A 27487-nucleotide genomic window follows, 5' to 3' on the forward strand; every position below is an offset into this window, starting at 1 on the left:
CAGAGCAGACTGGATAATCACCTGGTCTTTTCTGGCCTTAAACTCCCTGACTCTGAGAAAAAATGAAGCTTGTTGGGGTCATAGAATTATAGAATATCAGGGTTGGAAGGGACCTCAGGAGGTCATCTAGTCCAACCCCCTGCTCAAAACAGGACCAATCCCCAACTAAATCATCCCAGCCAGGGCTTTGTCAAGCCTGACCTTAAAAACTTCTAAGGAAGGAGATTCCACCACCTCCCTAGGTAACGCATTCCAGTGTTTCACCACCCTCCTAGTGAAAAAGTTTTTCCTAATATCCAACCTAAACCTCCCCCACTGCAACTTGAGACCAGTACTCCTCGTTCTGTCATCTGCTGCCACTGAGAACAGTCTAGATCCATCCTCTTTGGAGCCCCCTTTCAGGTAGTTGAAAGCAGCTATCAAATCCCCCCTCATTCTTCTCTTCCGCAGACTAAACAATCCCAGTTCCCTCAGCCTCTCCTCATAAGTCATGTGTTCCAGTCCCCTAATCATTTTTGTTGCCCTCCACTGGACGCTTTCCAATTTTTCCACGTCCTTCTTGTAGTGTGGGGCCCAAAACTGGACACAGTACTCCAGATGAGGCCTCACCAATGTCGAATAGAGGGGAACGATCACGTCCCTTGATCTGCTGGCAATGCCCCTACATATACATCCCAGAATGCCATTGGCCTTCTTGGCAACAAGGGCACACTGTTGACTCATATCCAGCTTGTCGTCCACTGTCACCCCTAGGTCCTTTTCCGCAGAACTGCTGCCTAGCCATTCGGTCCCTAGTCTGTAGCGGTGCATTGGATTCTTCCGTCCTAAGTGCAGGACCCTGCACTTATCCTTATTGAACCTCATCAGATTTCTTTTGGCCCAATCCTCCAATTTGTCTAGGTCCTTCTGTATCCTATCCCTCCCCTCCAGCGTATCTACCACTCCTCCCAGTTTAGTATCATCCGCAAATTTGCTGAGAGTGCAATCCACACCATCCTCCAGATCATTTATAAAGATATTGAACAAAACCGGCCCCAGGACCGACCCCTGGGGCACTCCACTTGACACCGGCTGCCAACTAGACATGGAGCCATTGATCACTACCCGTTGAGCCCGACAATCTAGCTAGCTTTCTATCCACCTTATCGTCCATTCATCCAGCCCATACTTCTTTAACTTGCTGGCAAGAATACTGTGGGAGATCGTGTCAAAAGCTTTGCTAAAGTCAAGGAACAACACGTCCACTGCTTTCCCCTCATCCACAGAGCCAGTTATCTCATCATAGAAGGCAATTAGATTAGTCAGGCATGACTTTCCCTTGGTGAATCCATGCTGACTGTTCCTGATCACTTTCCTCTCCTCTAAGTGCTTCAGAATTGATTCCTTGAGGACCTGCTCCATGATTTTTCCGGGGACTGAGGTGAGGCTGACTGGCCTGTAGTTCCCAGGATCCTCCTTCTTCCCTTTTTTAAAGATGGGCACTACATTAGCCTTTTTCCAGTTGTCCGGGACTTCCCCTGATCGCCATGAGTTTTCAAAGATAATGGCCAATGGCTCTGCAATCACATCCGCCAACTCCTTTAGCACCCTCGGATGCAGCGCATCCGGCCCCATGGACTTGTGCTCGTCCAGCTTTTCTAAATAGTCCCAAACCACTTCTTTCTTCACAGAGAGCTGGTCACCTCCTCCCCATGCTGTGCTGCCCAGTGCAGCAGTCTGGGAGCTCACCTTGTTCGTGAAGACGGAGGCAAAAAAAACATTGAGTACATTAGCTTTTTCCACATCCTCTGTCACTCGGTTGCCTCCCTCATTCAGTAAGGGGCCCACACTTTCCTTCACTACCACTCATGACTTTTGGGCAAATGGCTCTTTTCTACTCCCCATTGTTTCTGGGCCAGGAGACCCAGAACAACCCAACCAGCTAGCAAAGCGTTAAATAACCTCTGCTTCAATGATACAAGTTTCAGAGTAACAGCCGTGTTAGTCTGTATCCGCAAAAAGAAAAGGAGTACTTGTGGCACCTTAGAGACTAACAAATTTATTTGAGCATAAGCTTTCGTGAGCTACAGCTCACTTCATCGGATGCATGCAGTGGAAAATACAGTGGGGAGATTCTGTGTACACAGGGAACATGAAACAATGGGTGTTACCATACACTCTGTAACGAGAGTGATCAGGTAAGGTGAGCTATTACCAGCAGGAGAGGAAAAAAACCTTTTGTAGGGATAATCAAGGTGGGCCATTTCCAGCAGTTGACAAGAACGTGTGAGGAACATTGTGTGTGGGGGGGGAAATAAACATGGGGAAAAAGTTTTACTTTGTGTAATGACACATCCACTCCCAGTCTTTATTCAAGCCTAATTTAATGGTGTCCAGTTTGCAAATTAATTCCAATTCAGCAGTCTCTTGTTGGAGTCTGTTTTTGAAGTTTTTTTGTTGAAGAATTGCCACTTTTAGGTCTGTAATCGAGTGATCAGAGAGATTGAAGTGTTCTCCGACTGGTTTTTGAATGTTATAATTTTTGACGTCTGATTTGTGTCCATTTATTCTTTTATGTAGAGACTGTCCGGTTCTGCCAATTACATGGCAGAGGGGCACTGCTGGCACATGATGGCATATATCACACTGGTGGATGTGCAGGTGAACGAGCCTCTGATAGTGTGGCTGATGTGATTAGGCCCTATGATGGTGTCCCCTGAATAGACATGTGGACACAGTTGGCAACAGGCTTTGTTGCAAGGATAGGTTCCTGGGTTAGTGGTTTTGTTGTGTGGTTGCTGGTGAGTATTTGCTTCAGGTTGGGGGGCTGTCTGTCAGCAAGGACTGGCCTTCCTCCCAAGATCTGTGAGAGTGATGGGTCGTCCTTCAGGATAGGTTGTAGATCCTTGATGATGCGTTGGAGAGGTTTTAGTTGGGGGCTGAAGGTGATGGCTAGTGGCGTTCTGTTATTTTCTTCGTTGGGCCTGGGTGACTTCTGGGTACTCTTCTGGCTCTGTCAATCTGTTTCTTCACTTCAGCAGGTGGGTACTGTAGTTGTAAGAATGCTTGATAGAGAGCTTGTAGGTGTTTGTCTTTGTCTGAGGGGTTGGAGCAAATGCGGTTGTATCGTAGAGCTTGGCTGTAGACGATGGATCGTGTGGTGTGGTCTGGGTGAAAGCTGGAGGCATGTAGGTAGGACTAGCGGTCAGTAGGTTTCCGGTATAGGGTGGTGTTTATGTGACCATTGCTTATTAGCACCATAGTGTCCAGGAAGTGGATCTCTTGTGTGGACTGGACCAGGCTGAGGTTGATGATGGGATGGAAATTGTTGAAATCATGGTGGAATGCCTCAAGGGCTTCTTTTCCATGGGTCCAGATGATGAAGAGGTCATCCGTATAGCGCAAGTAAAGTAGGGGCGTTAGGGGACGAGAGCTGAGGAAGCGTTGTTCTAAGTCAGCCATAAAAATGTTGGCATACTGTGGGGCCATGCGGGTACCCATAGCAGTGCTGCTGATTTGAAGGTATACATTGTCCCCAAATGTGAAATAGTTATGGGTGAGGACAAAGTCACAAAGTTCAGCCACCAGGTTAGCCGTGACATTATCGGGGATAGTGTTCCTGACGGTTTGTAGTCCATCTTTGTGTGGAATGTTGGTGTAGAGGGCTTCTACATCCATAGTGGCCAGGATGGTGTTTTCAGGAAGGTCACCGATGGATTGTAGTTTCCTCAGGAAGTCAGTGGTGTCTCAAAGATAGCTGGGAGTGCTGGTAGCGTAGGGCCTGAGGAGGGAGTCTACATAGCCAGACAATCCTGCTGTCAGGGTGCCAATGCCTGAGATGATGGGGCGCCAAGGATTTCCAGGTTTATGGATCTTGGGTAGCAGATAGAATACCCCAGGTCGGGGTTCAAGGGGTGTGTCTGTGTGGATTTGTTCTTGTGCTTTTTCAGGGAGTTTCTTGAGCAAATGCTGTAGTTTCTTTTGGTAACCCTCAGTGGGATCAGAGGGTAATGGCTTGTAGAAAGTGGTGTTGGAGAGCTGCCGAGCAGCCTCTTGTTCATATTCCGACCTATTCATGATGACAACAGCACCTCCTTTGTCAGCCTTTTTGATTATGATGTCAGAGTTGTTTCTGAGGCTGTGGGTGGCATTGTGTTCTGCACGGCTGAGGTTGTGGGGCAAGTGATGCTGCTTTTCAGCCCATGCAAGTTGGCGGAAGGACTCTGTGTAGAAGTCAAGTCTGTCGTTTCGACCTTCAGGAGGAGTCCACCCAGAATCCTTCTTTTTGTAGTGTTGGTAGGAAGGTCTCTGTGGGTTAGTATGGTGTTCAGAGGTGTGTATGAAATATTCCTTGAGTCGGAGACATCGAAAATAGGATTCTAGGTCACCACCGAACTGTATCATGTTCATGGGGGTGGAGGGGCAGAAGGAGAGGCCCCGAGATAGGACAGATTCTTCTGCTGGGCTAAGAGTATAGTTGGATAGATTAACAATATTGCTGGGTGGGTTAAGGGAACCACTGTTGTGGCCCCTTGTGGTATGTAGTAGTTTAGATAGTTTAGTGTCCTTTTTCTTTTGTAGAGAAGCAAAGTGTGTGTTGTAAATGGCTTGTCTAGTTTTTGTAAAGTCCAGCCATGAGGAAGTTTGTGTGGAAGGTTGTTTTTTTATGAGAATATCCAGTTTTGAGAGCTCATTCTTAATCTTTCCCTGTTTGCTGTATAGGATGTTGATCAGGTGGGACTGGGAGTGGATGTGTCATTACACAAAGTAAAACTATTTCCCCATGTTTATTCCCCCTCCCTCCCGTTCCTCACAGGTTCTTGTCAACTGCTGGAAATGGCCCACCTTGATTATCACTACAAAAGGTTTTTTTTCTCCCCTGCTAGTAATAGCTCACCTTACCTGATCACTCTCGTTACAGTGTGTATGGTGACACCCATTGTTTCATGTTCTCTGTGTATATAAAATCTCCCCACTGTATTTTCCACTGCATCCGATGAAGTGAGCTGTAGCTCACAAAAGCTTATGCTCAAATAAAAATGATATAAGTGTATCCCAGTGTCATAGGCACTTCACTTTGTACTGACAGATCCCTTGGTCTGACCTCATTCTACTAGTGCCTAGAGCCCCAGCTGAGATAAGGCCCCCACACTAGGAGCTGTAGAAAAATGTAGTGAGAAAGTAGAAATGTAGAGAGTCCCGGCTCACAGTCTAACTAGACAAGACAGAAAACAGCTGGAAGGAGAGAAAAACAAAGGCACAAAGAAAGGGAAGGGGAGTTGTCTAAGGTCACCCAATTAGTGGACTGCAGAGCTGGGAGTAGAGCCCATGTCTCTTGAAAAAAGAAAAGGAGTGCTTGTGGCACCTTAGAGACTAACCAATTTATTTGAGCATAAGCTTTTGTGAGCTACAGCTCACTTCATCGGATGCATAGAATGGAACATATAGTAAGATATATACCACGAAAGCTCATGCTCAAATAAATTTTTTAGTCTCTAAGGTGCCACAAGTACTCCTTTTCTTTTTGTGGATACAGACTAACACGGCTGCTACTCTGAAACATGTCTCTTGAGTCACCCTGCCCTGCCATGTGGACCATACTGCCTCTCAGTTACAATTTACTCTCATTACATTTATAATCAGGCATGAAGGCAAAGGTTTAGAAAATAATTCCCCCAAGTACTGCTGTGCAGTGGGGATAGCGTCTGATAGCATCGTTACATCCTTACACTTAGATAACAAGGCTCTTTGAAACATGCTTGATAGAAAGAGATATTTTAGAATGTCTGTGTAATTTAACTATATCAATGCCATTGTTTTAACAACTGCAGTGTAATCATCAGTGTATAGTTAATTGGTTAATGATAAGGCCAAGTAAACAAATATAATTTTCAGCATAATCACATTTTGTGGAGCAGACACAACACCTGCAGCGTGTGTCTCTGTGTGAGAAGTTGTTATGCTGATTAGAAAGTGGCACAAATATTTAAGGGCTTGATCTTGCTCCTATTTCAGTCGGGGGAATGGTGGGGAGGGAGTTGGCAGGTTGCCATTCGCTTCAGAGGAAGCAGGATCAGACCCGTACTTACACAGAATACCAGCCACAAGAGAAGAAAACCTTCCTTCTCCAGCCCAGAAGGACTTTCGCCCTCTAGAACAAAGACTTCCAAACACAACATGCATCCGATGAAGTGAGCTGTAGCTCACGAAAGCTTATGCTCAAATAAATTGGTTAGTCTCTAAGGTGCCACAAGTACTCCTTTTCTTCATGCAGCATTTGTGACCCTAACACCTTCTGGTCTACTTTAGTGCCAAAATGGCTTGTGGCCTTTGTTGGGTTACACTTTGCTGTTAGTTTTGCTTTTTTGATGATTTTTAAAAGCTTATTTAGGCACTTTAGATTTTTTGTTTTTGTTGCTAAACAAATTTTGTTTACATACTGAAATAAAACAGATGGTTTGTAAACCCTAGACAGAAGGTTCTTTATTTGTTTATGAAAGATAGCTGGGCTTTTACGGAATTATGAGGGTAAAACTTGGAAAGTGTGCTGAACCCCCTTCACTGGGAAAGCTAGATAGTGGTGACTTTTCTTAGAAACAGGTATTGACCAATAGCCATTGACAATATCAATGATAAAAAAACATTTTGCTTTGGGATTTACAGATTTAATTGGGTTAGGCATTTTGGATACAACAGCTGCACAAGCTAGATTTACTTAATTTAATTTTTGATAATTAATAATAAGATGCCATGACCCATTTGGCTTTTGTACTGGCCAAATTAGAGAATTGCATACTGAAGAACACTTATGGATGATTTGTTGCAGCAAAGATTTAATGGTTTCAGCAGTATGAGGATCGGCGTGATTTGGAAAAGGATTTGGGGGATTTTTTTTTTTTTCAATTTTAACAGTTACTTTTATTTTTTTACACTTATGCTTGTGTTTGGCAAAAGCATTAACATGTTTAGCCACAGTTGCCTGCATCTTTGCTTTCTTTCTTTTATTTTGCAGTTTTTTTAGGGTACAAACACAGAACAAAAAGACAGTCCTTGTCCCAGAAAGCTTTCAGTCAAAGACCCAGATCCTCAAAAAAAACCAGTGGGAGTTAGGTGCCTAAATACCCCTGAGGATCTGGGCTCAAGAAAGTGTCTACCTTAGGTTTTATATGGTACCTCCTACCCTAGTAAAGTCCCTTTGTGCACTAGGGGAAAAAGCAATAAGGAAGTGCAGGACAGGCAGACAGAGGGGAGTGCTGTGGGTGTGGAAATTACCGGCTCAGTCCAGTTGACAAGCTTTTCAGTATACCCACTGTACTAGCAGTACGTACAAGCTGTCATCCTGACAAGTATTCTGTTCTTGAGTGTGTATAGAAAATGGATTAGGCTGCAAGTGTATCGAGCAGTGGAGTGGGATTAAAGCCTTGGGATTATGAGGGTTGCTTTTGCCTCTCTCTGCTTACTGGGTAATGTGGAGACTGACTGTGCCAGTTGTAGGGAAGCTCAGAGTCACTGATGTTTGAACGCTGCAATCCAGTGACATGGGCTCTGCTGGAGTTTGTGATCAGTGTCCATGTGGTTTGATAACTGCCAGTGGAAAACACCCTGCACAGGTACCTGGACACATGTAAGGGGTACAGTGTAAGTATAAACATTTCTTTCATTGTCTCCTAGGGATCACATGATATCTACAACCATGAGGTCTCCATAGAAGCAGACTCTTACTTGCCTGTGGATGACAGCCTGATCCCTACTGGTTGGTGACTTTGAGAATTGCATTTGTTTGAGGGAGGGGATTTCGTAGCTCAGCGGGAGCAGGACTGGCTTTAAGGCGAGGAAAGTCATTCTTAAACATAAGTGAAGTCTCTTATTCCATTAGAGTAATGGATTGATTTTTTTTGTTAGCAAACAGGAGTAACATGGCATGAAATGGAGTCCAAAGCGACATGGCAATAGCTCTTCTTGCTTGAGGCAGCGCCGCAGTTTGCACAGAACTGACCCTTGTCTCACCCAAACATAGCTGGAGAGCGATTCCCTAAGCCCTAGTGTGACTGATTGCTTTGGCCTTGCAGCCCCCATTATGGTGCTGGTACCTGCTCCATGGTTAATTGAGGTTTCAACAGATGAGCCTGATGTTTGGCCTCCATTTAAAATCCCCCCAGAAGCTGCATGTGTCTCCAAATTGAGAGTTTATATCTGGGTCCCACCTGGGATCCTTCCATCAAATTTGAAGAGATCAGACAAAGTTCTGAGGGGATCAGTGGCATTCTAAAAGTCTAACACTTTTTGCCATGTACCGCACAGGAGAGGAATCTGTGACCTCATGTGTATGCCAGCTAGTGAGTCACATGTCATCTGTACAGCGACACACTAGCTCTGTGTCTAAAGATCTCATGTGCCTAGACTGTGCAAAGAGCAGTTGGTGAGGTAACACATCATCCTGCTTTGTTCCAGAGATACGGGTGTGAAACAAATTACACAGCCATGTGTTCTGACATGAACATTTCCCATATGCCACATGCAAGGAAGAAAGTTGAGAGGTTGCTTTCACCACAGAGGCAGAGTTAAGGGGATTTGGCTGCCTTAACTGTGAATTTCTCTCCTTTCAGAGGTTTGGCTATTTTGGGAACCCAATTCAGATCTTCCAGGATTTCTGTACTTTTTTTTTTTTTTTTTTAAATCTAGCACCCTTGAAACGCGATTTACATTCTAACGTTCAAATGTGATTTACATTTACATTCAAATGACAGCGCCTGCAGTGTTCCTCCGTGGATAAAGCACAGTGTGAGTAGCCACAGGCTGACTCACCACTCTCGGCATGTGGTGAGCGTTCCCGCATGGGGCAAATAAATGAGGCAATTAACCAGTAAACAAGGTGGGTGATTCAGCTTGTCATCAGAGGACAGTCACTGGAGAGACAGGAAGGGGGAGGCTGGAAGGAAGGGCGAGAGAAGCCCAGGATCTCCAGGAGGTGAGATCTCTTCCCCCCATCGTGTGTCTGGGGAGAAGGGGAAAGCCTCATGTTGTGGGGAACAAGCCCTCATATAGCACCTTGTGAATGAAGCAAGCGGCGTTGAACTTGCCATGGGAGTGTGTGAGGAGTGTTTGCAGAGAGGAATCCAGGGTGAGGGACTTCGCTCTGCTACACATAGGTATGAGTAACTTCATCAGATCATCTCGGGGCATCATGGGTCTCCATACTTCCATTGCGTAAATGAGTGGGGAGGGGAAGCCAGTGTAACCCTTTCTGCCTGCGGTTTTTGGTCTCTCTGGGTACCTGTAGGTATGTCTATGCTGCAGCTGGGAGTGAGCCCCCAGCCTGGGTAGACAGACTTGCACTAGCAGGCTAAAAACAGGTGTGTGGGCGTTGCAGCTCTGGCAGAGGCTTAGGCTCGCCGCCCCCCTAGGCTTGAGTTCGGGTGGCCAGTCCAAGTCTCCACCTAAGCCGCAGGGCCGAAGTCCCGCAGCTGTTTTGAGCGCTCTAGCCCAAGCCACACCAGCGCAAGTCTGTCTCTCTGGCTTGTGAGACTTGCTCCCAGCTGCCTCCATGCCCTTCTCCCCGTCTTATCCCACCTCCTTCCTCCAGCCCGGCTGCTGGTGCTGTTGCGAGCTGAGCAGCTCCTAGTGCGAGCACCTGGTTCCTTTTCCCCTTTCCATCCTCCTGCAATGCCTGGCTTACTCAGGCTCGTCTAGCAGAGTTTTCCACAGGATCTTGAGGTCCTACTATCCCCATAAGCTGTGCCTGGATAATCTGTCCCTCAAAGCCTGGTCATATTACATGATGGGAATTCCTGTTATAGTCTGATTGCTTTGTTTCACATGCGATGGGTTAGATCTTCAACTACCATAAATCAGCATAACTCGATTGCTGTCTCCCTGGGGCGACACCGACTGACACCAGCCGAGGAGTCGGCCTGGCAGCTTGTACTATGAATGACTGCCTTGGTGCTGAGCCGTGGCGGCTGGGAGCCCCAGGCTCTTTCAAATCACCCGGGCGGGCCGCAGGGCTCCTAGGCATGCGCGGGGTGGTACCGGCAAAGGCCGCCAGGTTGGCATGTGGAAGCCCTGGCCGTGCCCATTGACTATTCTGCCCTGGGGCCTGGAATTGCTGTCGGTGGGCCTGCTGCCAGCAAAGCACTGGCAGCTAAACCTCAGTGGAAACCACCAGAGCCCTCCCCTGTCTAACCTCAGAGACGCTTAAATACAATGAGCACTGGTGGGTGATGTTCACACACTGTGTGGGTAACTATGTACAAGAGGAAAGGCGAATCCTTTAAAGTTTTTGGCGAGGTCTTTCCCGGTGTGGAAGTCTCCGTGTTCCAGGGTTTCTCCGTCAGTCTGTTGATTTCAACGGAGTTGTGCTGAAGTGAATCGGAGTTGAGCCAGGCCCCATGTTTCTAGGCCTTAAGGTTTTCGTTGCAAGCATAAACACCCGACTCGAGTGTAAGCCATACTGCAGGTTTCACCAGGAGGGCGCCCCCATCGCGGGTGCGCCGCTCACCCTGGCTAAGGTCCGCAGCATGGAGAAGGGAGAAGGAGTTGCAAAGACCCTGACTGAGTTGTCCAGGCTCCTTACTCCTCTTGGCTGAGGGAGAGAAGGAGTTAAATTGAACGGGTTCTCTGTGCCTATGTCCTCTCCACTTGACACCAGCTGAGGCCAGACCTAGAGCACTCCTGCTGTACCAGAACTGGCCTTATACCCGCCACCCACCCAGCAGCCGAGGCCCCTTCCCAAGAGCTAGGATGGGCAGGAGCCAAAGATCCCAGCAGTCCTAGTAGAACACCAGTGCCTCCCTGGGGAGCTGGCCCTGTTTGTGAGCTCTGAGGAGCAGAGGGGAGGCCCCTGCCCAGCTAGGGCAGAGATGGCTGCTCCCGCACTGAAGAGCTAACAGGTTTGGGTGTGGGGAAGCAGAAAACTGATTAATTTGTGCAGCTGAGGTGGAAGAGACCAGAGAACTAATGAGCTGCGGGTGGGAGGAAATGGAGGGGGCATGGCGTTATGGGCATATGGAGGAGGAATGAGGGAAAGTTGGGGTGTCTGACATGCGGGGAGGGGTGAAGCAGTGATGGAATGGCAGGGTCTGACAGGTGTGCGCATGTTTGTGTGTCCCTCTGTCCACACAGAGATCTGACAAGGGTGTGTGTGTGTGTCCCCCTCTGTCCATCCAGGGGTCTGACGTGTGTGTGTGTGTGTGTGTCTGTCTGTCTGTCCCTCTGTCCATCCGGGGGTCTGACGGGTGTGTCTGTGTGTCTGTCCAGGAGTGTGTGTCTATGGCTGTATGAGTGTGTGGGGCGGGAGTGCTGTGTGCGTTGGTGTTTCTGATAAGCCTCGGCTACCAAAATGTTGCTGGAGCTGGTAGGTTTTATTTCCTTGACGTTTTTGCAAGTCTGTATTACCATATGCCTTCCGGCTCCGCTGTGGGCAAGTCACATTGATTTGCTCCTGGGGGAGGGGGTGTGAGCAGATCTAAGTGAATCTTCATTATTACGCCTCATGCATCTCCTCCGGATCCAGGACCCAATTCAGCAAGAGACTGAATGTAGGCACATCAGTATTCCCCTGGGCTTCAGAATGCAAAATGGCATTGACTTCAGTAGGACTGATGACATGCTTAGAGTTAAGCCCATGCTAAGTACAAGGCACTTACTTACCTTGCTGAATTGGGACCTTAGTATAATGTTTCAATGGATGCTCATGCATTTTAAGTAACATCTGTTCTTGAAAGTTAGCAATTACCTGGCTGGTTATTTAAGTTTTTAATTGCGCCTTGGCTTGATAGTCCTGTTTTCTGTATCTATTTGCCTTTTAACATTTTGGATAAGTGAATACATTAAGGCAAAAAACTAGAGGGATAGTCTGTGCTGAGTGGGTTAGGCGGAGATTGTGTATATTTTAAAAACCATTTTGTGCGGGGCTGTCTCTCTTTTTTTTTTCAGCACAAGTAGCAGACACTTGAATAAAACAGTTTCTCTTTTTAAAGTGATTCTTCCTCCACTCTGATGTATTCAGTAGAATTCTACATTTAGATTGGACTGAAAGCCACAAAAATGCATGACTTGTAAGGTAAAGAGTGATTCTGAGCATTTGCAAAGAAGAACTGGTGCAGAGCAACTGATGAGTTCAAAGTGAGTAGATCTGAAAAGCCAGGGCAGTCGGCAGCGAGGTGAGGCTGTGACTGCTGATGTGAGAAGAGAAATGTCCCCAAACAGAGACTTCAGAGTAACAAAAAGATGAACGGTTTGATGGGAAGTTTGTCATTCCATTCAAAGTTACCCGCATTGGCGATAAATCCGAGCAAATAAAAACCTGGCAATGGCCAGGAAAATAGTTCATACAAAACTTGGTCACAGACGGCAGCACTGCACCAGAGAACCGGTGGCTGTGATCCGTGGCCCTGATCTCACGCTGCCTGTCACTTACACCTGTGCTTCCAAATCTGGCTGGCAGCATGTGGCACCTGCTGTGTGGCATAATTTCCTATTGTCAAGGACTGTGCCGAATGGAGGAAGAGTCACTTTAAAGAGAGAAACTGTTTTGCTCAGGTGTCTACTTGTGCTTAAAAAAACAACAACACAGCGTCACACACAATGGTCTTAAAAATATGCACAACCTCCACCTCACCCACCAAGCACAGAATATCCATCTAGTATCTTTGGCAGCGTTTGACACCTGCTCTGTGGTATTGTTTCCTATTGTAAAGGTCTGTGCAGGGAGTGGGAAATGACGGCCCTGTGTGACTGTGAAGAAGGGGATGATTTTCAAAGGGCAGCTAGGCACCAAATTCCCATCTGTGCCTCTGAAAATCTCCCCTCAAGTTACAACTTTTTGTTAATGGGTTTGAATGCTTTGGGCTCAAACAATTCTTAAGGTCCACTAGAAGTGGAGAGATCACAGTCTGTGACCTTGTTCTCTCTATGGGCTTTATTATTAGCATATCAGGTCACTATTACATTCTTCTCTAGCTTCTCTCTACTTCTTCCATTTGCATTTACTTATTACATATTCATGTGCTGAAGTGTGTGTGTTAGGGCTTCTAAAGAGTGATTATTTGGCTATGTTCTTCTACACTTTATTTACCGATTGTCACTTGTTATGGCACTTAAATACTAATAATGTAAGAGTATGGCAGGCCTGGTGGGGTACGGAGTGCACACTGGAGCCCCCTGGTTCAATCTGCCATGGATAGCCTGCTCTGTACTCTGAATGCAGCATGTGAGACATGTTTAATTCCACCCACAGTCCTGGTGGAGTTTGGTCCATTATTTTCCCTACACTTTTCCTTGGTTACATAACCCTTGGCAGTATTCGTTGCCATATGGGTATAACTCGATGTGCAGAACAAACCATTCAGAAGTTTCTTGTTAATTTCAGAGGGTTTGATGATGCCTGTAAGGCCCAGTCTTGTGTCCCAGAGTTCCATGGTCCACAGCGTGCGGGGTGCATAAACCACTCTCTCTCTTTAATGAGGGCATATACCGCTCCTCACATGGCTAGCCATCTCTGCTGATTGGTAGTTAGAGATGGAGTCATGTCTCTGCCCACTCCCTGCCTCTCTGGTGGGAGCCCCTTCTCAGCAGCCCCTGCACTCGAACACACTCACTATGTGATCACAAAGGGCTCCAGTCTAGCAGCTGACAGTGATTTTTAGCAAAGCCAAGTGATCTGCAATAGACATTACCTCACTGCAGCAATCGGTGACACCACACAGCCACGTGCGCAGACCCGGCGCTATTCATAGCCAGCTTGTGACTTGTACACCGGTGGTGCTTGAGGGTAAGCCATGAGCTGCCATCAGCAGCTGAGGAAATGCTGGTGATGATGTGCCTGAGAGTATTGCACAATACCAGCATGAAAACGCTGGGTGCTGGGAAACTCAACCACAGAGAAATATGAAGTAGGATCCTGAGTCAGCCTAGCTAATTTTATGTTTCTAGAATAACTAGCTGCAGTTGGAGGTGGCGCTCATCCAGCCTTGCCCTCATCCATTCCCCCAGTTAGCTAATCACTGTGTGTGTTCTGCGTAGCAATAAGGTGATGGAGGAAATCAATGGCAGCTAAGGTCAGTTTGTGCTCACCAGTGGAGTGACAAATATCTAGCAACTTTCCGGGAACCATGGGCCAGATCCTGAGCGCCAGCTAAGCTGTGCAGGACACAGAGGGAGTGGGGAAAGGTGGCTCTAGGCAACATCTCTGTTCCCCTAATCCTGGGGCTGTGAGGTGCTTCAGGGACGGGACAGGAACCTGGGTCTGCAAGAGGGCAGACCCACAGCCGGCAGCCATGGTAGGGCTGCATGCATTACCGTATAGACCCTGTGGAAATAAATACCACAGGATGTACTGCCTCAGGAGGAGGAGTCCAGGAAGTGTCTGTACAACAAGATGGACTCCCCTGTTGGCTGTAAGGGTGGACATGTCTCTTGGCTTGCTCTGGGACTCCTGACTCCAGCACTGACTTTCAGAGCTGTTCCTAGTCTCTGACTGCCACTGCTCTGACCACTAGGTATGACTGCCCAAGCCCCAGTCATGACTGACTGACTGGCTAGGCAGTAGTTTGTCTCTGGTGGAGTTTACAGCAACCTCAGGGCTGCTCTAAATTATGCCAGCAATAATGTTCCCATAGGGACTGTTCTACCAACAGTCTCCAAGATGCTTCTGGCCCACCCCAGTGCCTAAGAGGATGCTGGAACAGGTAGTCAAAACTGGCTACACCTACTTTATATGCCACACAGGGACTCTCCTACAGTAGGGTAATCTACCCATAAAGCGAGCTAATTGTCCTGTCTGAGAAGCACCAAGCAGTTGGACGGGGGCCTGAAGATCTGCTGTATCCATGCTAAAAAGCTGAGGTGCTCTGATCTGAATGTTCTTCCTCTTCTCTTTCCTTTCAGTAGGAGGTTAAATCATGGGTTGGTCTCAGTTACCTTTCCAGCCTCCTTTAGGTCATTGTCTCTTGTTCCAAACCATTGGTCGTCCGGCTTGCTGCGTGGTGGAGGCATGTTACGCTGCCATGATGCAGGACATCCAGCTAGAGGAGCTCTCTGAAGCAGAGGAGAGAAGGGATGTGGAGGAAGTGGTTGTGGGATATGACTAAGAAAACTTGCAGTGAGTGGGCTTGTATCGGCTTCGGTGCACGAGAACTGAGCGTGGTTCACACAGGCACAAGCCAGGAGGTGCAGGTCTCGGGCGGCTTGCAGCAGCCGCTCCTGCTGGAAAGAGGCAGCAGCTGACCGTGGTGGAATTGAGCAGGGGGTGATTGGAGGATGTGGCACTTGAAGCTTTTGAGGGCTGGCCTGGAGATTATCCCTGATTTACAGCTGGGGAGACACAGAGGGGAAGTGGCTTGCCCCAGGTCACCCTGCCTCTTGTGCCTGTGGGAGAAGGGAAAGAGACACCACAGATAACACCAACAGCCCTCTGTGTTGGGAACTGGCTGTCACCTAGGTCTGGCAAGCTGTTAAGGCTGTGCACCTCACACCTCTCCTTGTTCTGTTATCCTTTTAATCTGAGCTAAGGGGCCCAGACTAAATGTACGTTTGCACTTTGTGGGAAAACATGCAGACTCACAATGTATCAGTCACCGAATCACTGGAGATCCCAGACCCCATGGCATGGCAGGCTTGGCCTCCAGAGACGTGGAAGGAGGGGTCTGCTCACTTAGTGCCTAGGCCTTCTCTCCCCTGACTGAGGGCCTGAGCCAGACCCCACTGAAGTGTGTGGGAAGACTCCCACTGAATTCAGCAGGCTTTGGATGGGGCCCTGACACTGAGCAGCGTGATGTGAAGTAGAAAGGCCCCGAGGAAGGGAGCAGTTTGTCACCTTCGAGCGCTGTGAGGAAGTTCTTGTGTTGCAAAGCTGTCACGAGTTGCTCATCTGAGAAGAGAGAGCGCGCTGCGGTTACTGGGATCACGGACACTTTAGAGCACAGGGGTGGGCAAACTTTTTGGCCCGAGGGCCACATCCGCGTTGCAAACCTGTACGGAGGGCTGGGTAGGGAAGGCTGTGCCTCCCCAAACAGCCTGGCCCCTGCCCCCTATCCGCCCCCTCCCACTTCCCAACCCCCTCAGAACCCCCGACCCATCCGACCCCCCCTGCTCCTTGTCCCCTAACCGCCCCCTGGCCCCCACCCCCTATCCGCCCCCTCCCACTTCCCAACCCCCTCAGAACCCCCGACCCATCCGACCCCCCCTGCTCCTTATCCCCTAACCGCCCCCTGGCCCCCACCCCCTATCTGCCCCCTCCCACTTCCCAACCCCCTCAGAACCCCCAACCCATCCGACCCCCCCTGCTCCTTGTCCTCTGGCCCCCACCCCCATCCGCCCCCTCCCACTTCCCAACCCCCTCAGAACCCCCGACCCATCCGACCCCCCCTGCTCCTTGTCCCCTAACCGCCCCCTGGCCCCCACCCCCTATCCGCCCCCTCCCACTTCCCAACCCCCTCAGAACCCCCGACCCATCCGACCCCCCCTGCTCCTTGTCCCCTAACCGCCCCCTGGCCCCCACCCCCTATCCGCCCCCTCCCACTTCCCAACCCCCTCAGAACCCCCGACCCATCCGACCCCCCCTGCTCCTTATCCCCTAACCGCCCCCTGGCCCCCACCCCCTATCTGCCCCCTCCCACTTCCCAACCCCCTCAGAACCCCCAACCCATCCGACCCCCCCTGCTCCTTGTCCTCTGGCCCCCACCCCCATCCGCCCCCTCCCACTTCCCAACCCCCTCAGAACCCCCGACCCATCCGACCCCCCCTGCTCCTTGTCCCCTAACCGCCCCCTGGCCCCCACCCCCTATCCGCCCCCTCCCACTTCCCAACCCCCTCAGAACCCCCGACCCATCCGACCCCCCCTGCTCCTTGTCCCCTAACCGCCCCCTGGCCCCCACCCCCTATCTGCCCCCTCCCACTTCCCAACCCCCTCAGAACCCCCAACCCATCCGACCCCCCCTGCTCTTTGTCCCCTAACTGCCCCCTGGCCCCCACCCCCTATCTGCCCCCTCCCACTTCCCAACCCCTCAGAACCCCCGACCCATCCGACCCCCCTTGCTCCTTGTCCCCTAACCGGACCCTGGCCCCCACCCCCTATCCGCCCCCTCCCACTTCCCAACCCCCTCAGAACCCCCGACCCATCCGACCCCCCCTGCTCCTTGTCCCCTAACCGCCCCCTGGCCCCCACCCCCTATCCGCCCCCTCCCACTTCCCAACCCCCTCAGAACCCCCGACCCATCTGACCCCCCTTGCTCCTTGTCCCCTAACCGCCCCCTGGCCCCCACCCCGTATCCAACCCTCCCTGTTCCCTGAGTGCCCCGACCCTTATCCACACCCCCACCCCCAGACAGGCCCCCACAGGACTCCCATGCCTATCCAAATCCCCCTGTCCCCTGACAATTCGCCCCCCAAGAACTTCTGCCCCATCCAACCTCCCCCTGTTCCCTGTCCCCTGACTGCCCCGACCCCTATCCACACCCCCGCCCCTAACCGTCCCCTGGGACCCTCTGCCCCTTATCCAACCCCCCCTGCTCCCCGCCCCCTTACCATGCTGCTCAGAGCAGCAGGAGCTCGCAGCCCCGCTGCCTGGACAGAGCCGGCCACGTTGCCGCACTGCCTGGCAGGAGCGGTGGGCCAGAGCCCTGGCAGCGTGGCACGCTGAGGCTGCGGGGGAGGTGGGACAGCAGGGGAGAAGTCAGGGGCTGGCCTCCCCAGCCGGGAGCTCAGGGGCCGGGTAGGACGGTCCTGTGGACCGGCTGTGGCCCGCAGGCCGTAGTTTGCCCACCTCTGTCTTAGAGAGAAGCAGTCTGAGCAAAGGGACAAAATGCAAGTTTCAGCATAGGGCTTTTCGATGGTTCTTGTAGAGCTGTGACATGGAAGCAGCTCTGGGCCTGGAGGGGGTGCAGCATTTTCTGCTGGGATCCCCACCAAAGCAGAATTTCCCATTGCAGTGCAGAGCCTAAAACAACACTGGAGGAAAGACAGACCGGACTCGCAGTGCTCCGAATGTGAAATAACCCCAGTGAGGTCAATGACATTACACCCGTGGGAGTGGGTGGAGAATCAGGCCCTCGGTTTCAGAAGTTTAGCTCCCTAAGGCTAGAGCATTAGAAAAGTGGCTACTGAGTTTGCCTGTCTCGGTTTTTGGGTACCCAATCTGAGATCCTTGGGGCCAAACTTTCAGAGGGGCTGTCCCCCCCACAACTCCAGCCAAAGTGAATGGAAACCTGTGGGTACTTGGCACTTCAGAAAAACCAGCCTTAGGTATCACAAGCTGGGTTCCCAGCGTTTGAGGCATCCTGAAGTTAGTGTACTCATTTGGAAATGTTGGACACAAACAGTTACCAGTAGCCCTCGTTGGCTTTGCTGTTCAGATCCGTTGTAGCAGGCTTGGGGCCCAGTTTACTCTTAGAGGTGCTATTGATAAAAATGTAGGACCCATCCGATGGCAACGGAGATGCGTCACTGAGCACTGGATCATCCCGTCAGTCAGGTACCGGCGCGTGCGCACGGAACCTGCCCCATGTGAGACCAGTGCAACAGGGCCACGAGAACAGCTTTGCGATTGAACGTGGCTTGCTCCAAAAAGTCATGTCTCTGAGTCAGCCTTGGAAGTTTTGATATCAAATTCCCCTTGCTTTGAAGCAAACTGACTTGATTCTGAGTGTCAATGTTTGTTTGCAGTACTGGGGGAGGAGGGAGGAAGTAGATGTTCCATCTGCTTAATTATTTTACTGTTGACTGAGTTTAGAAAAATCCCCATGTGCTCTTCCTTAGCGTGAGCCGCACTTTGCTTGTTGAGAGAGCCACCTGCTGTTTTCAGTAATCAGTTCTAAGATTGTTGTTTCTTAGAGCCCTAGCTAGAGAAACCACATACAACAGTCGTCTTGTCGAAGCAGGTGTGCTTGCATGTTAGCATCTTTCTACTTCTTCCAAGGGTGTTGCTCTATGGGCCTTCTGCGATAACCGAGGAGAATTGCAGAACATGAGGCCGTGCCTTGGTGGGTTTACTCTGGAAGTGTGGGGAGCTGGGGAATGTTGTGTGCACTTCATGCTGACTTCCTGCCTCATGTCTTACATTTTAAACCCCGTCCGTTATGATCAGGGAATATACACAGAGAGTTGGGGGGAAACAATTCTCACACTGTCTGAAAGGCTGCAACATAACATGACTTTATTTCTTAGAATCCAGAAATCTAACACACACAAACCAAATGGAGCGAGAGACAAAGCAGGCTGCTCCCTAAGGCAGAGAAGCACAATTCATCCTCCTTTAGGCTGGGTCACTGCAGACTGACTGCTGGCACACTTCCCTCAGAGCCCCCTAACCTGCCAGCAAGACCGGGAAGCCTCTTGGAACTTAAAGTAATCGCTTGTAATTTCAATAGGTATAATTTTCAGTACCCTAGCCCCAGGGGAGTAGGGAGTTATCCTGGTTGTTCTGAGCTTCTGCAGAATCTCTGCTTTCACATAAAAAGAAGAGTAGGTTTCTAGCCTTTATGGTGGTGAGGGAAACTTGATAAATCTGAACTGAGTGTAACCAGTGTTGTATTGATCAGGGGTTGTGAGCATCTCTCTGGCCAAGGGGTTGCATTGTGTATGTCTGCCTAGAGCATGGGGGTGTGAGGGTGGGTGAGTGTGCCTCCATTTATCCAGGGGTGTGGAATGGGTGTAAGTATGGGTCTCCATCCAGAAGGGTGATGGGGAAGGGTCGGTGTGTTCATCCCAGGGTTTGAGAGCGTGTATGTAAAAAGCCCAAGTGAATGAAAATGGGTGAAGTCAGTGCGCCCACAGGAGATTTCCCTCTCAAGAATAAACCTGGATCAGTTCTTTTCTTGCTGGGAGTTTCTACAAGATACCCGAGAGAACAGCCCATTGATCTCCCCTGCCGAGCTGTAGGTACACACCTCCTGCCTCAGCCATGCACACGGCTCCTTAGGCCAGAATGTACAGGGGCACAGCTAGGCTGGTTAGAAGTGTGAAAGATTCCTCACCTCCTAGCTACGGAGCTGGGTTGGCAAAACGCGCAGGAGAGAGGCAGCTATGCTGACACCCGGGCAGCCGGAAGCCATCTGGTAACGTCGGTCAGGAGGGTGGTGTTCCTCTGCCATCAGAAAAACTCTTGTCAGCGGAGCTGTCTGTACTCGTGGCTCTGCCGGCGTCACTCTACTGCCATGGGCTCTGTAGCGTGGACACGGCCTTAATTGCTGCTTCTTTTACTAAGTCTCTTTGTCTCTTCCATTTTTCTCTCCTCTCTGTCTCTCTCCCACTTTTTAGATTCTGAGAGGCTGCTGAAGTGACCCACCACGCAGTAACACTGAGCACAGCGTTCAGACTGTGCCTTGTCCCGTGCGTTTGTAGCAGCCCTCTCGCATTTGCATACACAGTGCGTTGCAAGCTAAGCTATCTTTTGCCTTCCTTGCAGCTGGCTCTGGTTCCTCACCTGCCCCATTTCTTACTATAAAGCTTAAAAGCAGGGCATGCTTCTCCCTGCCCTGCATGTCTGAGATGGCCATAGCTCAGCGGCATGAGCCGGCTCCCCTCAGCCAGCAGTGCCCCCGCAGAGCCGTGGTTAAGGGTGCATTTTGAAAGAGCTGGTGATGCCTGAATCTGCTGCTCAGCTGAACCCTGTCACCAGATTAATGGTGTCTCAAGCAGACGGGTATGGGTGTGGAGGGGACAGTGCCTGTTCATTGTGTGATGTCACAATACAGCAATGCCAAGCGGGATGCTGCTTCCCCCTCCCGCTCCGGCTCTGCACTGCTGGTGTTTCCTGAACAGAGCCCCTGCACTCACAAGCTTTGTCACTTTGCAGATCACACTGGAGTGGGTCTGACCTGGCCCAAATCCTGAGGTTCTTACTCAGGCAAACATCAGTGAGTGGGAATGACGCCTGTGAATTAGGCCTCGTAACTAGAGGGTCGCACATTCCATGGCTTCGGTAGGCTGAGCTCGGTGCAGCCCTCCATTCCCCCCGCAAGCTCCCTGTGGGCCACCCACCAAGTGCCTCTGTTTCAGGGGTTCCCTGCAGCTCTGTGTGCCCCCATTTATTTTCTCCTTCCCACATACTAGAGCCTCCCAGCCACCTTGCCAGGGGTTCGGTGTGCTCCCCGTTCTTCCCTCCCCCAGGACAGGAGCTGTGTGCACACCCTCATTCCCCTCACCGTTATTACTTGTCTTCAGCCTGTCTGGGAGGTCAGTGACTCGGGGTGTCAACATGCCAGCTCCACTGGGTTGAGGGGCAGCGCTGCATTGGTATTATGGTTGTGTTGGCAGGGCCACCAGCCAGCTCTTAGGGCTCTAGACAACTGCAGAGTGCTTAATGCTATGGCTTTGCTAATCAGTGGCAAGGGCTCCCTGGGTGTCTCCTTCCCCCTTCTCATTTTCCAGTTCCCCCCAGATCAGTAGGGTTCTGCCTAGTGATGCCTAGGACATCCCCTGCAGGTTTGGACGTGATCGGATGAGGTGTTCAAAGACGTGCAGAGAATGCCGGGAGGTGCAGTTGTGCTAAGTGTAAAGCCTTGTACGTTCGGCCGACTGTTCTCCATAGCTGGGTGCTGTTGCGTACAGCAGGATGTGAAGCACTGACTGTATTAATGCATTAGGGGCTGATCACAGAATCCTAGAATATCAGGGTTGGAAGGGACCTCAGGAGGTCATCTAGTCCAACCCCCTGCTCATCAGATTGTGCCATTCTGACGCCCGTTTGCTAGTCTGCATGAAATGAGCCTGTGAGCTCGGTCCAGTTCACTGTGGGCAGCACAGACCCCTCCTTCACAGGGACCTTGTTGGCGTTGCTACTAAAAGCACCAAGGAGTCAATGGGAGACTAGTCTGTCATCCCTACAAGTGGTCCCTTCAGCGCCAGGTTGAGCCGTATTGACTGTGTCCTGGGGGGAAGTCCGTACACGGTGCCTCTTTCTGTAGCTCAACAAAGGGCTTCCATCTCTCAGGCTATCCACTCTTCTGACGCATGAAATGCTTACTTTAAAAAGTTGTATAAGGAGTTCTAAAAACACCCAGATGGTAAGGCCCTTATGCAGCAGATTCACTACTTAGAACATCAGCTCTTTGGGACAGGAACTGTCATTTTGTTCCGTGTTTGCACAGCGCCTGGTGCAGGGGGGCCTGGGCCACGATGGGGCTCCTACGTACTGCGGCAATGTTAATAATAATAATAAAACACTCGAGCACATGCTTGACTTTACGTTCCTGGGACCACTTTTGTGCTTAAAGATATGAATGTGCTTAATTGCTTTGCTGGGTTGGTAATACAATATGGGGCGTAACAGTTTTCAAGTACATAAAAGGTTGTTACAAGGAGGAGGGAGAAACATTGTTTTCCTTAACCTCTGAGGACAGGACAAGAAGCAATGGGCTTGAATTGCAGCAAGAGCGGTTTAGGTTGGACATTAGGAAAAACTTCCTAACTGTCAGGGTGGTTGAGCGCTGGAACAAATTGCCTAGGGAGGTTGTAGAATCTCCGTCATTGGAGATTTTTAAGAGCAGGTTAGATAAACACCTGTCAGGGATGGTCTCTAATACCTAGTCCTGCCTCAGTGCAGGGGACTGGACTAGATGACCTGTTGAGGTCCCATCTAGTCCTACATTTCTGTGATTTCTACCGCAGGGTTATCACTGACATCCTTCAGTATTTCAGAGCGGCAGTGTCCTTCTCTTTATGGTTCCTGGAGCCTCTCTGTGAGCTGCCAAAACAGGCTGTGTGCTCACAGAGAGCCTCTCTGTGCTATTTCCCCCCCAGGAGAGGTGGCTGCGGTGCAGGACACCGCTTTTGATCTGAGGAAGCCGGTAGAGCTTGGAAGACACATGCAGAAGTTTCAGCTCCCTGGCTTTGACCATAACTTCTGTTTGGAACGGTCGGAGGCTCGACGCTACTGTGCAAGGTGTGTAAAGCCGTGGTGGTTCCCTGGCTTCAGGTCTTTCTGGTTTGTACCAGTTGTGCTTGAAACACAGAGGGCATCGACTGGGGACTCCGAAGGAAGGTCCCAATTTTCTGTCCCTTCAGTCTACAGGCCACCCATTACCAGGGTATTTGAGCCTCACAGTCTTTAATGTATTCCCCCTCACAAGAGGCCCGTGAGGCAGGGCCGGGCTGCCGTCCCCATGCTGCAGGTGGGGAAATGAGGCACAGAGAGATTGAGTTGTTAAGGTCACAGTGGGAGCCTTGGGCAGGGAATTAAACCTCTCTCCTGAGCACTGGGCCGGCACCCTGACCACTGGACCATCCGTCTCCCCTCTCCTTGCCCTGCTGGCTCCTGTTTTTCCTGGCTCCCTGCCCCTCACTCTGTCTGGCTTACGCCTCCCCGGTCTATGCATTGCAGGGCCCTTTCCCTCCCCCACACCCTGCCTTGCTGCTCCCATCCTCTCCACTCCTGTCCCATAGGCCATCCACTGCCATCAGCCTCCTGTCAGTGGTGCTCCACGCCCTGCCCACCACTTTGTCTTCTTGGCCTTCTCGTTGCCTGGGCATTCAGACTGCACTAATTGCCAGGGAGGCCGAGTGCCCTCCGAAACTGCATGAGCTGCAGGCTGATCTTCTGGTTCCTCTAGCAGGCTTCTCGTTAATGTCACTGTTCCTGTGGGGAAGCTGGGACCAAGAGGGCTGTGTCCTGTGCACTGTGTCCTGAAGTGCTGGTCAGTTCTTCTCAGCCTCTCCTCTTTCCTTGCTCTCCAGCGTCCGTTCCTTCCCCCTCTTGCTTTCTGTCCTTGCTCCCTGGGTACAAAACTGCCTCTGGTCACCCCCCCCCCCCCCACTCTCCTGCTGGTAATAGCTCACCTTAAGTGATCACTCTTGTTACAGTGTGTATGGTAACACCCATTGTTTCATGTTCTCTGTGTATATAAATCTCCCCACTGTATTTTCCACTGCATGCGTCCGATGCAGTGAGCTGTAGCTCACGAAAGCTTCTGCTCAAATAAACTGGTTCGTCTCTAAGGTGCCACAAGTCCTCCTGTTCTCTTTGTACAGAGCACACCATCCTCCTAGTGGCAGGACGATGGAAGTTTATACCACTCAGCCTGGGATCCAGTTCTACACTGGAAATTTCCTGGACGGCTCGCTGGAGGGCAAAGGGGGCTCTGTGTATCCCAAGCATTCAGCCTTCTGCCTTGAAACACAGAACTGGCCAGATGCGGTTAATAAGGTAACTATTGCTGTCCTGGAAATCCGTACCAGCGCTGCGGGGAAGGGCTCCTCTCAGCTAATGGCAGTTACACACATGCTCATGGAGACACAGCAGCTCCGTAGGTCGGGCCTACACAGCTTCGTACCAGTAGATCCATGTTGGTTAGGGTGTGCGCCTCCTAATGTAGGTGCAGCAACTCCAGTACAAAGGGGCCTTATACCAGTATGGCTTGGTCCCCTGCCTGTACGGGACTCGCGATACCCGCATAAAGCACCTTTACACCAATATAACTGTGTCTGTACCTGGGGGGGATGGTGCATCCCTTTCACTTTACCAGTGGAATTAGGGTAGTACAACTCATGTGTGTAGACAAGCCTTTAAGAAACTGCATCTCTTGGGCCTTAATTCTGGAGGCTGTAGTTAGGCAAACACCCACTGCAGTCAACCCCCCCAACTCTTATGAAGAGTGTCCTGGGATCTTTCACAGCTGCTTTTCCGGTCATGCCCTCACCTGAGCAGGAATCTCAAGCCATGCATTGATTGCGGGGTCGTGACAAAATGCCACTAAGAGCACCACAAATAACCTCCCCTTCCTGGATCTCAGTTTGGACTCAGGTTTCCAGGAATGTATTACAGCCCTATCAAATGCCAGAAGCTGGGTCTGTAAGGAGGTAGCTGAATGCTTTTCTTGTAGGAGGAGGAGATATTTTCACTTGCTGAATGATTGTATCTTAGCAACCAGGGGGTCGCACACTTTGTTCCTTTTGTCAGGTGAGCTCATTGCACCCACCAGGGGCTCCCTGTAGCCCTCCATTCCCCCCAACAAGCTCTCTGTGAACCTCCCATCCCCCTCCATTTCAGGGACTCCCTGCCATCCCTTCCCTCGTGCCAGGGGTTCTGAACTGTGTCTTAGCAATGAACGCTTCCTACAGTACTCAGCCCTGGCATCCCTTCGCCCATGCCCTGCTCCCGTTCTTGCAGGTATGTGAGAGCCCGTGAAAACACACGTGGCACCCTGCAGCCAAACTGTGAACAGCAATGTACAGCTCATTTCACAATGTTCCCCTCCCTCGGGAGAGCTGCGCCTGGAACAGAACAGCTGTTTTAAATGCACAAAACGACGCTGAAGCTGAGGCTTAAAACAAACGTTAAACTAAGCAGTCTGAAGTAGCTTATTTGGTCCTAGCATTTTAATGTGTCCTTAGTTAGCTAACAATAAGCTGTATCGGGTTAAACCACCTTGCCTTAGAAGGCTACGATGAAAGTTCAAAGGAGCACGAGGGTTTTAGATCTTTTCACCAAAGCTAAAAATGGCTCTTGCTGGGCCGTGATGGCACTCAGCACCAAGCTGTGAGCCTGTCAGATTGAAGAGACTGTGTTTTTCTTTCCACAGCCCCATTTCCCCAGTGCACTGCTGCGGCCAGGAGAGGAGTACAACCACACAACTTGGCTCAAGTTTACTGCAGCTTGAGGAGTCACCTCTGCAGCCACAAGGAGAAATTCATCACAAAGTGCTCTGAGTACGGGGGAGGGGAGCAGGGGAAATCACTGAAAACAGCAGCAGGAGCTTTCAAACTTCTCCAGCACAGGCAGAGGTGACGGGGCCGGGACGTCTCCTAAGGACGGAGTTTGTAAAAGCTCTCAACTCTGGCTTGACGGCTCCCATTGGAATCACTGGTAAATCTCCCCTTGATGTCAATAGAGGGAGAGTTAGGCCAGCGCTGAGGCCCTGATCCCCAAAGGGACGTGCACACCTAACTGCCATTGATTTCAATAGGAGTTAGGAACTAAATACGTTTGAAACCTGCCCCTTAGTCGATACAAAACTTGTCTTCCTCATCTATCAATTGGACCGTGTCAAGCCTCTTTTAAACTCCTCTCCCCTTTCTCCTTCCCCATGGAATCAAGTTTAAACGTTTTGTCCTGTCTTCCTTCCCGGCCATGCAATCTTCACTCAGGGGACAAGCTTGTCTTTGAGTGAGTCATTCCCACTTGCCCTGTCAATTCTGTCACGTTTGTCTCTTCCCACTCCCCCATCAGTGCTTCCTTCTGCACCATCCCTTTTGCCATTCAAGTGCTAACTAAAACCTCACTTCTGTGAACCAAAAATAAATCTACCCACTATTCCTTCTTTCTCTGTATCTGTATTTTAGGCCTGGTCTACACCAGAAACTGTTACCTGTGTATCGGTTAGGGGTGTGATGTTTTACCAGTAGTTATACCAGGAAAGGCACGAGTGTGGATGCAGGTAAACCAACATAACACAGATGTACTTATTTCCCTCTCATCTAGGTATAAAACAGTCCAACTTACTAGTGTAGAGAAGCCCCCAGAGAAAGAACTGCCTTTGTAAGGGTAGCTCATACTCATACAAGTAGGGGCTGAAGCCAGGGGGTCTATGGCCTACATCCTCAAAAGCATTCAGCTACTTAACTCCCATGGGCCTATGTGCAGGACTAAGGCCAGGTCTCCACAACAAGCTTTAGCCAGTGTAGCTATGTTGGGCAGGGTTTCTGTTCCCTATACTGGTACTTACAGACTGATCAAATTACTCCATCTTCTCTTCTGTAAACTAAACAGATTGAGCATCTTGAGTCTTTGACTATAAGGCATGTTTTTTAATCATTCTCACCGCTCTTCTCTGCACACTCTCCAATTTTTCAGTATTCTTGAATTGTGGAGACAGACCTGGACAGACTCTTCCTGTAGTAGTTACATCAGTGCCAAACACAGTGATAATATAACCTCCCTAAATCTATAGTCCCATTTATACACTCAAGGATCACATTAGCCCTTTTGGCAACAGCATCATGCTGGAACCTCATGTTCAGCTGATTATCCACTGTGATCCCAAATCTTTGCTTCCTAGGAGAATCCCCCATCTTGTGAGCATGGCCTTGGTTCTTTGTTCCTAGATGTATGACTTTAGATTTGGCTATGCTGAAAGGCATAGTTTGCTTGTGCCCCGTTTACCAAGCAATCCAGCACGCACTCTATCAATGTCCTCTTCATTATTACCACAGTGCTCCCGTCTTTGTGTCATCTGTAAAATGATCAGTAATGATGATTCCCACTCAGCCCCTACTTCTTACTATAATTGTTGCCTGGTTCTCTCCCACTGAACATTCTCCTCCCAGCTCTAAGCCTGCAGGTTTTCATGGGCAGTTAGTTTCCTCTTGAACTTGGTCTACATGCACAAGTTACACTACCAAAAAAAAAAAGTGTTAAACTCGTGCAGCAAAACTCTGTGCTGACTTGTTTCAGTTTAAGGGTTTGTCATTCCAGTTTAGTTCAGACCTGTTCCCAACCAATTAACGCCAAACCAGAATCAAGGAGCATCCACATAGGAGTTTGCACAGGTCTGACTAGATTTGAATTCACGCATCT

General features: G+C 50.1%; 1 protein-coding gene across 1 annotated transcript in view; it reads left to right on the forward strand.

The window, feature by feature from the left end:
• GALM (galactose mutarotase) overlaps window positions 1–27391 on the forward strand; it is a 38531-nt gene extending 11140 nt beyond the window's left edge. The window contains exons 5-8 of the mRNA XM_037896385.2: window positions 7651–7732; window positions 22717–22858; window positions 23944–24118; window positions 25494–27391. Coding sequence (XP_037752313.1) covers window positions 7651–7732; window positions 22717–22858; window positions 23944–24118; window positions 25494–25571 — 477 coding nt within the window. The 3' untranslated portion in view covers window positions 25572–27391. The remainder of the gene's footprint in view (window positions 1–7650; window positions 7733–22716; window positions 22859–23943; window positions 24119–25493) is intronic.
• Window positions 27392–27487: the final 96 nt, after the last annotated feature.

Source organism: Chelonia mydas, chromosome 3, assembly GCF_015237465.2.
Source record: "Chelonia mydas isolate rCheMyd1 chromosome 3, rCheMyd1.pri.v2, whole genome shotgun sequence".
Classification (NCBI taxonomy): Eukaryota; Metazoa; Chordata; order Testudines; family Cheloniidae; genus Chelonia; species Chelonia mydas.